The sequence below is a fragment of the Leptosomus discolor genome, chromosome Z (genome assembly GCF_034619465.1).
Source record: "Leptosomus discolor isolate bLepDis1 chromosome Z, bLepDis1.hap2, whole genome shotgun sequence".
In the NCBI taxonomy this organism is placed as follows: Eukaryota; Metazoa; Chordata; class Aves; order Leptosomiformes; family Leptosomidae; genus Leptosomus; species Leptosomus discolor.
The window spans coordinates 74,974,646-74,992,864 of NC_141419.1; the positions used below are offsets into that span (position 1 = coordinate 74,974,646).

The window sequence follows — 18,219 nt, forward strand, 5'->3', positions numbered from 1 at the left end:
AAAAGTTCTCGAAGTAAAAGTGAAAACTTCAATTTTAAAATCCTAAATGCCTAAAGCCCTAAACATTTTTCAGTGACAATTTCAGTATTCTCCCCTGAAAAAAAGACGACTGTTATAAATTTACATAGCCTATTTAGGCTAGAAAGACAAGTCTTCAAAATTAGGAAAGGTTAGACTCATAGTTGTCAGCATTAATACATTGTTTACCGAGATCACAATGCCTGACTGTTACTAAATCAGTTATTAACATAGAGTTTTAATAGAGTTAAATAATAATCAGTTTTAATAACTGATTTCTGAGGCTTTCAAAAGTCTAAAAAATTGTCATTTGACTGACTTACTAGTTTGGTTATCTTAATAAAACAATGTTTTAGTTGAAACAACCTGAAACAATGCTAAAAAAACCCCAACAAACCTTTTAACTTTTTTTTTTTGGCCTTCTCTTACAGTTTCTTCTCACTAAGCACTCCCTCAAAAACTCTGGAATGTTTATTTCAATCACCTTCTGTTGGGTTTTTTTAGTGTCTAACTAGAAAATCTTCCTTTGCTTATCATGCCAATTGCCAGTGCAACACATTGAGGTGTTTGTTTGACAAAGCACTACATACTACTTTTGAAAAAGAAGGCGGCTTTCAGACAGGCATGAAAGGAAAACAACGACAGTCTTTCACAAGCCTCAGATACAGCAATGACTCTATGTGTGACATTTGTGTAGCAAGCTTGTCAGAAATTAGTCACTCCATAGTGACACTATTAGCAAGGTTTCAATATCTCAGTTTCAAGTCTCAGCCTCAGGCTTAAGGCTCTTGTCCCTCAGACATAAGCTTAATCACATCAACTGGCACCTTAGCTTCAACTGAGGATGAGCTGTTAGAACTGAGTACAGACACTTCAAACATCCACTGCAGCTCTCTTTGGGGAAGAAGTCGCATGCCCAACACAGCGTCTCATGTTTTCCATTGAACATAACTTTTCACCTTTCCTCATGGCTCTCGAACTTGGAAAAGTTCCCTCATGAGGCAGCTGCTCCTTTTCTGCTTCTCACCACCACCGTCCCAGCAGCTCCTAGGTACAGCCTTGGAGCAAGGCCAGCTGCTGCCCCAGGAGGCACAGCTGTCCAGGCAGACAGCCGACACTCTCCCAGCACCATATCTGAAGAAAGACCATTTCAGCTTCTCTCAGCCACCTTGTTGCAGAACAGCAATTTCCACTCAGGAAAGGAATAAATTATATGGGATAAACGAGTTCTTTTCACCAAAGGGAATGGAAGTGGTCTTATGGCAACTATTTGGGAAAGATAAACAAATGCAATCAATTAACTTCTCTCACACCTAAACTAAAGTACCTATACCAGTATTAAAAACTTGAAGTCACCAGGCTGAACACTGCAGGTCAAAGTAAAAGCAATTCTCTTCAGCAAAACCTGCTGCAGCTTTCAGAGCTGCTGAAAGACTGACTTGACTTACTAGTTTGCTTATCTTAGAAATCAATGTGTTAGTTGAAACAACCTGAAACACTGTTAAAAAAACCCAACAAACCTTTTAACTTTTTTTTTTTTTTTTTTTTTTTTTTTTTTTTTTTTTTGGCGCAGGGGGCTTTCTCTTACAGTTTCTTCTCACTAAGCACTCCCTCAAAAACTCTGGAAGGTTTATTTCAATCGGCTTCTGCTGTTTCTTTTTTAGTGTCTGACTGAAAGGAGACATTCATGAGCATCCAACACCCTAAATGTAGCACTTGCTCCTACTACTGTAAACAAATCTTGAGGCCTGAAGATAACTGTCAAGCCTCCATCCTGGGTCATTCCTTCAGTTACCAAAGCAACTACAAAAGTCAAGCTAGCTTTTTTTTTTCACATGAAGATACCACATTCTTTGAGGATACTGCATTTTATAGACACATACACACACACACACACATATATACCTTTACATACATTTTGTGTTTCTTTGTTCTGAAGTCCTTTCAATAAAAAGTCAGCTAAAAACATCTGTTCTAAGTAAATGTCTAAGGGTTTGTATTAAGGCTGCATGGGAAATAATCTGTCTTCAAAAGCAGATTTTCTCGGCTGCCAACAGGTCCAAAATCTTTTTGAAACATGGAACTCTGCACAGGGCTTTTTTCTGAAAGATGAAGAACACAGCTGGAGTGCATTAGGGAGGTCCCAGCTTTCAATCACTTTCCTGTCCCATTCAGACCAGAAATCTGAAAATTGTCTCCCACATCGCAAGAGATACCATACCTGAGTCAGCTGTGGTTTAGCTATCTCGGCCAAAATATATTTGCTTATACAATGTGGAACTGTATGTACCAAAGACACTGACAGAAAAGGAAGTGTCTTTAGCTTAGTGTTAACAATGACATAAAAAAGGGTCTTAAGCTTTGTATCTTCTGTCCCATATGAGTCTTTAAACCCCTAGACTCTTTCTTTGCTATTTTAGGCTTGGCTTCAATTAGAAATTCCATTTTGGACCAGAGAAAAAACTTCCCATCAAGTCTGGTATGTACATTCCTAAAAAGGAGGACTGGTTTCAACTAATTAACATTCTCTAATGGAACAGCTATTTTGTCAGAGTATTCATGATCACCTTTAATTTGACTTCTAAGTAATTATTAGAGCAGCATGACAGTAATTACATTAGCTGTGAACACAGCATTTCCCAAAAAGAGGGCAATAAATTATGGATCAATACAGCAAAATCTGACAAGAGCTGGCAGGGCCTGAAAGCTGCTGCTTCATGTAGCATTTCCCAGAAGACTCTGACTTGGAAGCAAGTACTGCTCTGGTATCAGCCCCCGCCTGTTTTTTGCACAGCCCTCAAGTCGGACAAGAGGAAGAATTCTTTTCAGACAACAGAATAAACAAGTATGATTTCAGAGACCTTTTCCTCACACTCTATTTTAGGCTAAGACACCTTGGGAGACAATTTTTTTCACAGAAAAGCTATACTGCATTTCTAAAACAGTCAAGTTCAGAAGTTTATAAAGAATATACACCACAGTTTGGGTGTTACACTCAAGACATTTCTTTCCTTTATATTCTGTATCATGCAAGCAGTTGTCCTCAAATCAAAGTCAATGCCCTACTTGAGTCAAACATAAAAAATGTGGCAGGACTAAGCATTAGGCTTATTAAGCAATTCTTTGGCCAACTGTCACATAAGAAGTTCCACAGCCTATGTTTACTCTTTCCACTGCTGAAAAAGCCCAGGCTCGACCCATGTCAGAGCCTGAATTAAGAATTATAACAGTACTCACAAGATGCAAATGGTTAGGCATTTTCCTAACTCTAAATTAGCAGAATAACGAGTTTGCAAAATACTGTTTTCCTACATGAAATATATGAATACAACAGTGTCTAAAAGCCAGTTGTGGTTGCTATAGGAGAAATACAGATTACTGCAAAATAATCTGCTGCAATGCCATGTCTCTCTTCTGTTCCCATCATTCGCTAAATAAAACCAAAAGTGAGAAATCCTAAGTTCTAACAGCATCAAAACTTTTTATCATTCACTTTGTAACAAGTTGCAGGGTATATTGAACAAGAATTGAGAAGGGAGTGATTCCCAGATCTGTATCATTCCCTGCAGTAGAACAGCTTGAAGAAGAAACTTTTTTTTGTTTCATAGTCACCACCTGAGCCACCTCAGTTGCACCTAGCTCTACATTTTAAGAACATTTCATCTTAAAAAAAAAAAAAAAAAAAAAAAAAGGAACTGATAAAAGCAACTGGTATTATCAGAAAGCAAGAAAAAAATTCAAGTCTGAAACATTGTCATATCGAAAATGTACACAGATAAGTAATTTTCTGAAGTCATTTTTTTCTTATTATGTGTCTTGCAGGAATTCAGATTTTGGGTTATAAACTAGGATTCCTAGATACAGACCTTCTAATTGCAGCTTCACATTTTAAAAATTGCTTAGATCTTTTGTAGAAGAAATAGACCACACGCTGCACAAATGTGGCTTCAGACAAAACAACAGCATGAACATTCTGAGAACATGTTTTTTCCTGCAAAACTAGGTATCTATTCCTTTATGATACAGGCTTGTTTTCTTTAAATGAAAGTCTAAGAGAAAAGTGAATGAACTGGGTGACTAAAAAAGATCACATCTTTTATCTCCACTTCGCCTTTAGGAAACAGAGCACATTTTCTGGATGGATAATGCAGCTTCCAGAAAGAAATTAGAGTCTCAAGCTAGAAATCAGTCAAATGAGATGGCAGATATAAGTACACCTTCACAGAAAAAGGCAAACCAAGGTCAGCAGCTCAGAAGTTAAACTAAGAATTTTTCAAAGGGCAAGATAATTTCAATATTCAGGGCTACTTAACCTTTGGGAGAACCGTAGCAAATGAAAATTACTTCGGACATTTACATGGCTTTAAAAACATCATGTTAAGTTAAACCACAATTTCTTCTGAAGAGGTGTGGGCACTTGTTACACTGGTGGTCAGGGAGTGGTCAAAAGATTATGTATTACTAGCATTTTTCTCATATGGTGTACAAGGATGAAGATAGGAGGAGGGAGACGAGGTATTCCTAGGTCAAATAGTGTTCAATGCTTTACAGTTACCTGAAAGATTTATCCTTTATTTTGCTTTACAATTAGCAGGATTAGTTTGGTCTCTTGCTGATGGTGACCTCATGTTTTGCACCAAACTTTGTTCAGTAAACAATCACAAAAAATTTATACAACAACCGTATTTAAATGCCAAAGGTGACAAAATGAACAAAACTGGGGCCTGCTCCAAAGTATGAGTTTGCAAGAGAGGCTTTATGACCTATATTGATGAATTTATTTCACTCCTTAAAGAGCATAGCAGGGTTCAGGATCAAGCTGATTTCGTGACACTTTTTAAAGCTTTCTTTCTACCAAACGTAACAAACATTAAGTCCTAAAATGTGCATTCATTTATTTTGAAAACAGAAAAACTTGAATATAAACCATGCTATTAATTCTCAGAATTATATCAGAACATAATCAGAAAGTAAACTGAGACACATTACTAAATTACTTTATCGTGCAAGAGAACAATTTTCACATTGTGACCAGTTTTTAGTTCATGTACGTTTAGTTCCAAAGAAGAGACAAAATCTTCTTTGGCTCTAGCACTTATTTGATCTGCAGATAACATGCATCTTCTGTGTAAGTGCTATCTACACACAGACATTAAGGTCTGTGTTAAGCAAGCATCTTTGTCAATATGTACTTTTCAACTATTCAAAATTCCTTTAGATGTAAAAAATACTACCAACCCTGGAACTTTGCCAGGTCAAGCATCTGTAACTACTGAACACAGCCTATTTTCAACATCAAGTCCTTAAGCTGTTTCCTGAAACAGGATGTATTTGTCTACACAGTGATCGTATATTTATTTCATTACAAAAATGCTTATCAAAAAAAAAAAAAAATCCCACCCTCCCATCCTTTGTGCAATGAGATGTGCATTTCTTTCAGAGACTTAATGCCATGATAGCAATAGCTAAAAAACCAAAAATACTTGTAAATTGTAAAGTCAGTGCAGAATTTTAATTCTAAGCGTAAATAATTCAAAGAATCACTATGAACATGTTTTCTTACCAGATGTTTGCTGTTATACCTTAAAAAAAACAAATAAGAAACCAAATGGCTGCTTGGTGATTCACTGCCACAAGCACAAAACACAGACTGGCAGAACTGCCATTGTAATCTTCTTACAGTACAGAGCAAAAACTCTTCGTAAGTTGTTTAAAATAGAATAATTGGGATCAATTTGGTCTAACAAAACAACAAACCATCCAACAATCAAGGAAAAAAACCACAAAAAACAAGGAACAGTTTGATTTATCTCTCAGTTTGCTGAGAATTAAAATAAGAATTTCCTGGCATGCTACAATTTTGAACGTAAGTATCATTTGTACACAATTGCAACAAATTGGCATTACTTATAAGACTGTATGGATGATGTGAAAAGGGTAGATGGCTTTTAACTCAAAAGTACTTCTCTATCAAGGAGTTTAGGCTAATGTTTCAGCTAGCAACAGATAATATCAAATTCACAGAGCTGGCACCCATCAACATATGGGAGTACCATTAAACATGCTTTTCCTAAAATTATTCTAGCCAGACTAGAAGTTTTGGTGTTTTTATTTTTAATCCCCTATTGTTACATCCCTTTCAGAAGTCTTCCATTGCTTTCTTAAGTGAAATTTGTTTTTGGAAAGTCTCTCCTGTTCCCCTCAATGTCAATTTATCAGAACACAGTCAATGACAAGATACATTATAGCTTGCTGGCCTTCAGAACAATCTCCCAAGATAAAAGCATTCAAAAAGATAACTGAAATGGGTGCACCGAGCTTCACAATTTATATTAGAGACATAATGGTTAATTTAAAGGGTCTGGTTTCTGAAAGATTGCTTCATGTGTTTCACAGAAATATTTAAGTCATTAGACTCGTAACTCCATAAAAACCCTAAGAGATGATGTTGATCCTACTCCTTTGCCACATCTTAAGAACGGTGAGTTCCTAAGAAGATCAAGCACAGTTTTGATCAGTTTTGCGTGAAGAGGTTTACATTTGTTTTGCAATACTCCTCTCAAGCATGTGAACAGAAATAGACAGACCAACACAATTTTCTCCCTCTTACTTTATTATCTTTTCACACACAATCCAAAACACTAAGCTGCCAGTCTGCTTTGACATGCATGAAGAGCAGCCCTGGGGATTCAAATTAGATTCTTGTACTGCTGGAGGTCCAGGATGTAACTTTCAAAACCAGTCAGCTCCAATGCACAGTATACCAATAATCATTACTGTGGAACAGATATCCATTAGTGTGCTGAGCAGAGCTACATACTGTAAGAAATACCATCAAAAACTTAAATTACATGTCATGGCACATCTGCACACAGTATTTAGGAAGGGAGGGCCTTTAATGTTATATCAACTTGGAAAAGAAACTGGAATGAAGTCACTGTTATCAATCCTCTTCAGAGCTAGATTCATCTTCCTGGTCAGAGAGCTCAGCAACAGGAAAGCGCAGGATGGCTGCCACCCCTGTCAGCTGGCCAAGCTGCTCCCCAGACACATGAAGGCTGGAGAAAATGCGTACTGTGCCCATGTTCTCCCGTACGCTATCTACCAATTTAACGTATCGGGCACGTGTAGCCACATCCTGGTGCCGGAAAAGCTCATCACTGATCAGCAAGGTATCGATGGCCATGGCTTCATTGGCCTTCTCCACATGTTTTAGACCATAAAAAGCCCGGTCAGGCTCATGCTGCAGCATTTTATAGAAGTCATCTAAGGCTTTAACCTCACTGGCTGCCTTAGTGTCAGAAAGACGACTAGTCACAGCTGGGTCGCAGAGAGCTTCCTTCAATGCATATTTATGTCCCGAGGAAGAGTGGACCTAGAGTAAAAAAAAAGTCAAAGGTTTGGGTTTTTTTAAATAAAAAGAACCATTTTCTTATTAGCCAATCACAAACAGCTTCTACTCTACATAATATTTATCTTGATAATTATTCAAAGACGTTATCTCTTTCTTGAAACCTACATGATTCTTTTCTTAAAGGATCTCTCCTGCAATTCCAAGTCTAGAGCAAATCCCTTAAATCATATTTTTAAGAAATGCAGGAAAGCTGTTTCTCTTATTCAAAGACCGGAATAAATACTCAAGCTGTTGCAGACAGTCCCCAAAGTAGGGCCTCTTAAAACTACTAAGAAACTAACACTTAAGCCTCTCCCTTTCAAAGCATTCAAGAAGAGGAAGACCTCTTAAGACTGCAGACAGATACTACAAAAGCATCAAGTCTCGCACGACTGCATAGCTACTACGCTTGCAAAGCTGCAATGTACATTAAAACTTTTCACACTTAGTATTACCATTTTTCTACAAACTCAAAAGGAGGCTTCTTGGTGCAATTTATCTCCCAAACGTTGTGACTATCAAGTGTTGGAACGTGCTTTCCTCCCTCTGCTCCCCCAGGCTTTTGCAAGCACAGATTACAGGCTTACTCCAATTAAAAAATGATACAAGTATCTTTATGAAAATGAAAACTTACCTTAGGTTCTGAGTTTGCCTATTTCAGTGAAAGGGAAAAAACCTCCACCCACTCAATCAATGTGATGACTAAAGAACAGGAAAAATGCTACAGTCTGCATAATATTTAACTATGCATTATAACACTAACAACAAAATTAACTAACCTATACCACATCTGGGTACTTTTTTTTTTTCCAAAAGCTTTAGAAAGCTGTTATTAAACAAGCATGCTATACAGTATGACAGATTAATGCTACAGTTAAATTATTTTCCAGCCTGTACTTCACATGAAGATTATGAAATATTTAAAACTTTTTCTACTCCACATTAAGTTATCCTGTGTCTTGCATAACTACCTTATAGTTTGGAAGGCACGAGAATAATTTCCTTATGATGCTCAGAGAGAAATTTTTTTTCTTAAGTGAATTACTTTCCATCATGCTTTTAATTATCTTCTACTGTCACAGATAGTTCTTAACCCTTCTTTTACCAAATCTGTAGACTGTTTAGCTCCTTACCTGTAGGAACTTGGACCTGTTCTCCAGCAAAAGCTTGTTGTCAGTCTTGACTGCCTGCTGGAACATGTAGTCACAGAACTGCTCCCGTACAAAGCCTGGGCTAGCCACCAGTACACACTTCACTACCTCAAAGTTGATATGCCGCTGGATGGCTTGCACCACTTGCTCGTAAAACCTTTCCAAGGCCCGGTCGTGCTGACTGCAGTTCCCCTTCCGCTTGCGGGGGATGTTCACCTCCACCTTGGCACGGGTAAGCGTCATGCTTGGAGTGACCAGGCAGACGTGAGCCAACCCTTCCTGCATGACCACGGCAGCCACATCGGCACTCCAGGCTGGGTCGCAAGCCTGCTCGATGCGCTCCAGCACCACGCTATCCCACTGCTTCTTTGCCAGCGTGAACTGCCGGTTGGGCTCCAGTTCGATGGTGTGGTAGGCCCCCATCTTAACATACTCATTCTCTTGGATGTTAGTGCCCTTGACCCGCAGCTGACAGGCCTGTGAGTCAAAGTCGATGGCCTCCACACAGAGGGTGAGGGTGGTGCGGATGCGGCTGCTGCCCACGCTACCCGTGGCCGACTCGGTCTGCACCTTCCGGATGGTGGAGGCCCGCAGGCTGTCACCCACCTGCAGCAGGTTGTAGGTGTGCCACATGTCCTCGGGCTCCTCTGGGATCAGCGTCACCTGCCCCGCATTATCCTTCTCCAGGTCCTTCCTCACCAGTTTCATCCTGGCGGTTCCTTGCGCCGCCGCGTCCCCCTCGGCTTCCCCTTAGCCGCGACGGTAGCGGCCGGGAGGCCTGCCCCGAGAGGCCTGGCGGCGGGAGTCGGCGGGCCGCGGGAGCCGCGCGCTCCTGGCCGGCCTACCTCGGGCCGCGACGAACGGCGCTTCCCGAACACCGGCCCGCGCCGGGCCCGCCGCGCCGGCCGGGGGCTCAGCCCAGGCTCCGCGAGCACTCACTGCCGGCTCCGCGCCCCGCTCGGCGCGCGTGCGTAGAGCCCGGCCGCCCCAAGGCGCATGCGCAGAGTCAGTCCTACAAGCCGCCGGGCGGACGCGCACCTCCCACGCGTCTTTCTCTCCCCCTGCGCCCGCTGCGCGGGCGCACGGTCCCTTCCTCCCCGCCACCTCCGCCTCAAGACCCCGCGCATGCGCGGGGTGCTATGCGCAGAAGTGGCGCGCGAGGCGCGAGTGCCCGGCAGCCTTGCCCGCGCCGCGCAGGCCGGAGGCGTCCGGAGGGAGACTCTTGGGGGGGCCCTGGGGGGCAGCCGCCGTGCTCCTGTGTGCTGCCAGGCAGGAGGGGGCCGTGAACGGGTGCGTGTCCCCGCTCTGGCCTCTCCGTGAGCGAGGCGGGAGGGGGCCCGGGCCCGCGGCCCGCGCGGGTCCTTTCCCTCTAGCTCTTAACAGCGACGATTCAAAAGTTCCAAAGGCTTCCAACACAGTCACTGACGTTTGAGAAGAGAAAAAAAAACAAACCCAAAACCGAAGTAGTTGTGGGAGGTTACGGTTACAGATCGAGAAAGAGGTGAGGAAGGTACGGCTAGGTAGCCAGTTCTCTGGCTACGAGGTCGCCCGCAGGGCGACAGGCATCGCTGCCTCAGCCGCTGCTGCCTGAGGGAGGCGGCCAGTCAGGCGGCCGTCACCGAGTGAAATGAAAACCAGACCCTGGCAGCATCAGAACTCAACTGTTAGTTTGACATTACTCTTGTACTGAACTTCATCTTAAAAGTTTTTGGTTGAACTTGCAAGTTACACTTCAGCCTATACTGAAACTTGATGTGCTTCCTGAATCTACTAGTTAGTCAGAATGAGACAGTTCTGAGAAGCTTCAGAGGCAGACGGGCACGTTTCAAATGAAGTTTGATGTTGACGAATGTAGGTAACATGCCTTGCAAAAACTTGCACAGATTAGTTCAATGATACTTGCACAGAAAAGGGACCTCAGCAATAACTACACAGCTCAAGTTGCAGCCTAGACAAATTTAACAAGCCACAAATAATATAAAAACCCCACAATGTCATTATGCAAGTACTGCAGCTTATTTTGAAATGGTATATGACACTGAAAACTGTTTCAGGATGAATGTTGCAAATTTAAAAAGAATGCGGTAAAGAATGGAGAATAGAAAAAATGCTTGTATGAAGAATGATTCAAAAAAAGTTTGAGAAAATAGACAAACTAATGTGCCATAAGTGTATCAGGGCAACTGGAACAGATGCAGTAAGTTTGGAATGTCCAAACACTGAGTCTGATAACATAAAAGCGAGGGGACATCCTCTTAGAGATGAGAAAGTGGCGAATTTAGAATTGTTAAAAGGAAGTTTCTGGTTTCTTTTACTTATTTCTTTTTTTGGAGAAAAACCCACTATGGATTATGGAATTTGCTGACTTAGAGAGGCTTTGGAGGCAAGGATTTAATGAGATGTGAGCAAGAATCATCCTGTATCTTCCATTATGGTGTACATATAAATTTCTCTCTATCTAGCACTAGTCAGTTGTGACAGGTCACTGAACTCAAATCTGGCCCACTAATATGCGTTCATTGTTTCTAAGCTTGATACTGATGTAAAAACAACCTTATCAGATATTACATAATAGGATTTATTTATGAGACCTCAGACTCTCTTCCTGTGAGTATACATGCTTAGCTCTATTAGCATGAATAGTTTCACAGAAGGAAGCTGGACCACCCAAGGGAATATAACATAAGCACACATATAAATAACAGTTTGTTTAATTTTGGCTTGTACATGCTCATAATTTTGTGTTAATGCTTTCTGGCTTAGGAAGAGTGTGTGCATTCAGCTTTTCTTTAGGAGTTCCTTTCACTTATCTATGCAAATGCTGCATTGTGAATTTATGGCGAATTTTCTTCTTTACATTCTTTGCAATTATAAAATTGTATGGGTTGACCTTATGCTATTCTTTCATGAAAAACTAGCTATAGCGCATATTTACCTTCCATGTTAATATATTTTTTAAAATTTTTTTTTATTATTATTTTGCTGCTGCTCTGTATTTACAAAAGTTTTCTCTGCTTGTTGGTTCCAGTCATAATTTTACAAGCAACCTCACATCCCTGGAGATGCGATATATTTTTATAGAAAGGTTGCAAGTTAGCATCCAGTACCATCCAGTAGAAAATAAGCATTCACTTCATGCAAAGAGGTGGCTTACTGCATTAAAAAAACCCCCACAAACAAAAACCCCCAACCCAAGACAAGGAACAACAACTTGAAACAGCTGCCACTCAACATATTGACTCTTGTAGAAAGAGACATCTTGAGACGTGCTGAAGTCCTTCCTCAAATGAAAAATAATGAGATTTTATACAGTTATGAACAGCAATCAACAAGTATTTAGTGGCAACTGGAAATTTCAGTGGTGTATCCACAATTAGCAAGACCATTGTCAACTTATAAAGGAAAACATTTACTAGTGATGATGCTTTGCCTACTCTGGTAAAAAGTAGGTACTGGGTCTTGTTATTTGTTTGAATACGTCAGAATGCGCAGTAAAAGAAAAACAGCATTTCCAAAAATTTAAGAATCAAATAACTGTAAGTTTGTAAGTTCATACTAATTTTGCTAATGTTGGGGGGAGAGAGATGAATTTGACCCAAGTAGAGCCAAAACAAGTGGATACTTTTAACTCTACATGCAGTTTTAACATAAAAGTTCAAAGTTACATGGTCTGTTCAGTCTTGGTAAAAGACTAAGACCAAGTTTAGAACCTGACAGTTCTTGCCGTTTATCACCTTTTAAAAACAATCGTATAGGACTAATAATGGCAGCAATTTGGCATGTTTTCAGACCTTCTTAAGTACAAGACAAGAGAAGATAAAAATGGCGATAGCATATATTCATAGGGATTTTGAAGCCATGCTGTTTTTGTAAGGGTATTATTTTAAAAAAATTGAGACACACTGCCCTACATCTTCAAGTTGTGATCAGCTGCTTTATGAAGTTGAGTTGTGTACAGATTTTAGAGAAGGAGAGGTCATGTTTATAGGAGACTCCCTTGCCCCCATATTATAGCCATTTTAGCCAGAATTCATGCAAGCACACTCAAGTCCAGGAATAGAAAAACTAGTGGGAAAGAATCTCAAATATAGGGTGAAATCTGCTGAGAAATGTTGGACGTGATTGTTGCAAGGGCAAAGAAAGATAAAAGATAAAGACAGAGAAACTGGGCAAAATGTTTTTTTCATGCTTTCCCTTTATCCTGTGTCCATCCTGCCATTGCAGGCTCTGGACAGAGACCACTTCACTTTCTGCATACAGTTCTGTCTTTGTAATTACCGGTCCTTTCTATTTCTAAATAGTACCAACAACATGATCAGCACCAATGAGGAGAGAAAATTCCAGGAGGGAACAGGCTATGTGTAAAACTACGTGAAGAAGCATTAAAAAGTAATGAAGCCCTTTGGATTGATTTCTTCCTTCCTCTTGTTGAAATGTAGGGCTGGAAGAAAACTTCAGCAGATGCCTAGTCAAACCACATACACTGAGGCCAGGTGGAGTAAAACTCAGCCATCCCTCACAGATGTTTATCCAGCTTCATCAAAACTGTCAGTGAAGGAGATTATGCAGGGATGGGTTTTTTTGGTAGCCTGTTCTAGGAATTCTAGGATTTTCTCTTGTCCTTTGTTGGACATGGAGAACCAACTATTTAACAATCTCTTTATAAACCAACATATGTGATGCAGAAAGTCATGACTGAGTGCTGTCACAAAACAAAGAAAACAATGACATTTGGAAGAATATTCTCACTAATAATACTTTGGTAACAACATATATTTCAAATGCCCAACACTTTGCCCTTAGTTTTCTGTCTTGTAGATAAACAAGCCTAACTCATTCCATCTTTCTTTGTAGACCATCTTCCTCTGCCCTACCAGGCTTGTCTCTTCTCTGTGCACTTCTGCCCATCTGTCTGCATCTGTCAGACTTTCTGTACGTAAGATTCTCAGATGCCTCACCAATACGAGGTTGAATTAAAAAAAAAAAAAAGTTGTATAAATACACAAACATACACCTCTATGCACCTCCTTTATTCTAGGTTGTTTTTGTCTGCTAATGCATGCCAGATTATTTGCCTTTTTTTTTTTTTTTTTTTTTCTTTTTAGGAAAGAGAAGCACATAATTAATTTGCATTTATTTTTTTATTCCACTGTAATTCTAACACTCTGTGTCTTTATTTTTCTGACATTTTGACTTGTTTATGTTCACTTATTTATCTGAGACAATTTGAATCCCATTCCTGGTATCTGTAATGCTGCTTCTTATTTCTAAGAGTATTCTATTTCATACCAACTTTTTAAAAAAGAAAAACCACCACAGCAAAAATTAGTAAGCCCCTGACAGATCTGGATAGGACCCACCCTTGAGATGTTTTCCTATCTGACAATAAACATTTTTGTCATTACCAGTGAATTACATGTTAGCAGTACCAGTGTCAACTTTGCAACTCTGACGGGAAGTTGTGGCACACTAAATTGTTGCCACTTTACAAAGCCTCCTTCTGTGAAGGAACACAAGCAAAAACGTATTTTGGAGAATGTCACTGTGTAATAAAAGTAATAAAAACAATCTATGAGCAAGGGCTAAATACGGCACACCAACGTACTACATTCAGGTTTTCACATTTTCCTGTATCTGTTCGTTCTTGTACACTAAGTGCAGAGAGAAGAGGGCAAAACCCTAGTCTTGCCTTTTCCCCACTTGCTGCCGCCTGCAATTTGATGATTCTTATGAAATTTATTTCTTCTCTGTACTGCCTCAGGTTCACTATGTGCTAGTCGCCAGCGCAAGAGCTGCTGAGGAGCTCAGTGTCAAAGTTTGCAAGCACATGAATCCCAGCATTGCCTTAGCCTCTTTCCCAGTTCTTGGATTCCCCTGATTTCGGATCCAAAATGTTACTACGGATTGACTAGCAAGGGGGATCGTTACTTGCTGTATTGTTTTACTAAAAAAGCAAGTAAGTCCCTAACAATAAATGAAACCCTAAAAGGAAATATTACATATTCCATCTCCGGATGAACTCATCTTTCTGAAGTTAGTTGGGTGCAGTTAACCGCTTCCTCACTTCCCCTTTTACCACTCAGAACATCTGAAAGCCACACGGAAGAAAACAGAAAAGCTACCCCGATTTAAAAAAAGTTGCCAGGTGCCCTTCTTTTCCCAAGACGGGTTCGGTTACAGTATTTCTTCTCAGCCATGACATCCTCATCTAGCAGCCTCCCCCCACCCCGCCGCGTTCCAGGACTAGTTTAGGGGTTAAAGTTCCCAGAGAGGAGCAAGCTGAAGGAGTCCCTCCAGAGCTCCTGCTGGAGGGCAGCTCCGGGCAGGGCATTCCCGCGGTAGGGGCAGGGGCAGGCGGACGGGTCGGAGAGGGGAGACGCCGTCCTTCTGTTGCCAGCCCCCAACAGATTCACCCCCCCCCTCCCGCAGGGAGCAGAGCTGCTTTCGGGACCTGGCTCTTCAAAGCGAAACAGAAAGGGGGCTTTCCTCACCTGTCAGCATCCAGTAGGAGGCAGCCATACCTGGGCTCCTGCGAGCCCGGGGCCGAGAGCCCGGGGCGAGGGCAGGGGTGGCGGGAGCCGTCCCGCCGCCGGCGCGCCCGGGGGTGCCGCGCCGCGCCGCGAGTGGAGCTCAGCGCTCTGCGCCGCCCGCCCGCCTCGCCGCCGAGTTAGGCATTTCCTGTTTGTCATTCAGTCTTTACGTTGTTTCTTCGCATCAAGAAGAATTTAGCTTCCTCCCCCCGCACGCAGCTTTCCTCCCACCCACCCCCCAAAGACCTCTGAGCTTTGGAAACCTCCCCGTAGAACTAGCCCAGCGCTAAGATGTACAAATAAAGCCAGATCTCCCCCCGACCAAGCCTCCGGCTTGCAGCCCTTGGAGAGAACTGCAGACCTTAAAGGGACATCTGCCCGCTCGTAATTAATGAATAAGTGTCTCCCGCCGGCCAGCCCACCTCCCAACAGGGCAGGAGAGAGCTGGGCGTGCTCCTTGGCCACCTCTCTCGCCCTTCTCAGCAGGAGAAACACATCCTTGAGGTAGGGGGTATGTTTGGCTGGTCGAGTTTAATTTCTCTTACATCACTCCTTAAAAACGCACTCTACGGTCGGTCATTTGCCTGCAGGAGGAAGCCAGCCACCCCCTCCTCAATTCTCAGCGGCCCTGGGCATGCAGTAACTCTTCAGACAGTGGACGATTTTCTCGAGTCTTTGCGTCTCCCTGTGCTTTGCTGCGTGGAGGAAACACCAGACAACTGTCTTTGCCCTCATCTACCGAACATTTGCACGGCATCCCTTCCCCCTCTTTCCCTGCCCACTGAATGACTTCACTAATAAATAACTGAATAAACCGCAGAGGTAATGATCAGCCAGATTCAGGCTTGGGAGTAGGGATTTTCAGGGTTCATTAAACACTCAGTGAAAGAGCAGGTTGCAAGACTTTCTGTGTTTACCAGAGTGCTGCTCAGGTGGAGTGACATCGCTTCAGCAGTGTATGAGTTCTCGCACTGGACCTGGTGAAAAATAATTTTGCTCATAAAACAAGAGAACCCATGGTACATCAAGCAAGAAAAAGAGAAATCAAAATACTCTATAAGGATTTGGAGTGCTACTGGGAAAATTGCCCATTTTTTCTTTGAATTGAAGCAAGGAATTTGGTGAATAAGGGGAAGTTAGTGGAGTTTTTGTAAGTTCCTCGGAGGCTAATAAACTACGGCTGTTAATCATCACTGTTGTAGTTAAATGCATCTCCCAACTTCTTTCTTAATTTTATGAGAACACTTTGAGTGTAGCTTTAATTGTAAATCTGTGGAAATTTTAGAAAACTGCACAATTTTAAAGCTGGGTTTAGGACCAAGGGTCCTCATTCAGTAGTGTTTTATGCATATGCTTGCCTTTGCACATTATAAAATATATTTAATTACAACAGTGGGACTACTTAAAGTTGATGAAATTAAGCACATGTGTAACTTTTGCTGAATGAGGATCTGAGCTCTGTTGGTACCAGTTTAAAAGACTAGACACATTTTTCCAGTTAAAGGTTTTGTGTATAAAATCAAAGGAAACCAAAATGGTATTCAAACTAAAAGAAGACGGAGATTTTGGAAAAAGCTGTCATTTCATTTTTGACAAGCGAGTTATATTACTACTGCTGTTTTTACCCCAAAGATGGCAATACCTTGCTGTGCTTTTTTTTTTAAAAAAACCCCAAACCCAGGTCTATGTATTTCATTTCCGTCACTGTACTTCAACTAAATGTACATGGAAGAGTTGAGCTTGCTTTCAAATCATAGTGGAGGATTTCTTTCTGTGATACAATTAACTATGCCAGGAGGAGAAACAGGGAAACTAAGGGCTTTCACATGTATTAAAATAATCAGTTCAAATCTGTTTGAAGTATATGTGGTGTTTGATACACGATGTGGGGAATGTACATCATGTTGGAAAATAAAACTTCTTGAGAATAAAAAGAAACATTCCCGATGTAGGTTTATTCCTAATTTCTTCTGAATTATTGTTGGTATTATTAATTTCTTTCTGTGGTAGTATCCTATGCATCTTGCATTACACAATGCCAAAAGGGAGACATTGGAAAAGATTAACTGCTGGACTGAGCTAGCATTTCTTATTAGTTTGCATACATTCAAAGAAGTAAGATACATTACAGACTTACAGACCATTATTTATTTTGGAATGCCAAACTAATTCAGAATAAGCAAACGCCTATTGCTTGTAGAATAGTTGCTTCATCTCTTCACAGTCTTTGTTGCTTTGGGTGCATTTTTTCAGGCAACTGTTCATAACATATCGCTAAATGCTCTTATTGAAGTTTAAAGCTTTATACATTGGTAGTAAGGAACGCATGTATATTAAGAAGGAATCCCTAGATGAGGTGTGCTCAGGCCCAGAAGTAGTTATGATATTAGGTAATTTCATATCTGCATAACAAATATTAGTTTCAGTGGATCATGATAGTATAGAAAATAATTACCTATAATGATGGATAAAACAAAAAGGTCAAACTAGTTTAGAGAATATAATTGTTTTACATATTCTTTTATGCCTTTCTAAAGTGTCACAGAATGCTGAGGAATGAATTTTTTTTTCTAGCGCTATAAATTAAACATGATTCGTCATTTTGAGCTCTGCCTCCCAATTCAGTTTCAGCAAAGTATTTTAGAATAAGCATTACAGAATAAGTACACTTGTAGGTCCATGGATCTGATAGAAGTCTTTGTGATTAAAGATGAAATTAAAGACTTTGAAAGATGAGACTTCGAAAAGACCACAAAAATTCTTCTCCCTTCAAGAAGTGTTATTCCTGGAAAAAACAGTGGAAGTGCATTCTGTCCCAAAGGTGAGAGGTGAAAGAACAGGAATCAAAGATTTTCAAATAGGTTCAAAGGCAGGCAGTCTTCTAAATAATGTGACTATAATTTACATAGAACTCATTTTCCATGGAAATTGTTCTTCCATTCTTATAGAGGATATGAGCAATTTTAATTTATTTTGATTGTTACTTAAAAGGATCTCTAACCTGTAGGACAAGAGAACGATGAGTAATGCAAGACCTTGACTTCAAATAGCCAGAAGTGTGCTTAACTTACTTCCATTAAAGGAATAGTGTGACATCAATAATTGTAAGAGAGACATAACATGTTTC

The 18,219-nt window shown here is 40.8% G+C and overlaps 2 protein-coding genes across 2 annotated transcripts in view; both read right to left on the bottom strand.

The window, feature by feature from the left end:
* Positions 1-15,093, bottom strand: part of ITGA1 (integrin subunit alpha 1) — a 71,146-nt gene extending 56,053 nt beyond the window's left edge. Inside the window, exon 1 of the mRNA XM_086479778.1 lies at positions 15,054-15,093. Within this exon, the coding sequence (XP_086335904.1) occupies positions 15,054-15,081 (28 nt within the window). The 5' untranslated portion in view covers positions 15,082-15,093. The remainder of the gene's footprint in view (positions 1-15,053) is intronic.
* Positions 6,625-9,270, bottom strand: PELO (pelota mRNA surveillance and ribosome rescue factor). Its single transcript, XM_009957650.2, has 2 exons — positions 8,545-9,270; positions 6,625-7,393 (listed from the first exon to the last, which is right to left on the bottom strand). The coding sequence occupies exons 1-2, from the start codon at positions 9,268-9,270 to the stop codon at positions 6,962-6,964; spliced, it is 1,158 nt and encodes a 385-aa protein (XP_009955952.2). The 3' UTR covers positions 6,625-6,961.
* Positions 15,094-18,219: the final 3,126 nt, after the last annotated feature.

Excerpts from the sequence above, each read along its gene's own strand:
- PELO (XM_009957650.2), bottom strand. The coding sequence starts at position 9,270 with ATGAAACTGGTGAGGAAGGACCTGGAGAAGGATAATGCGGGGCAGGTG. Across the intron at positions 7,394-8,544 it reads ACAGGTCCAAGTTCCTACAG|GTCCACTCTTCCTCGGGACA; the intron begins GTAAGGAGCTAA and ends TTTTTACTCTAG.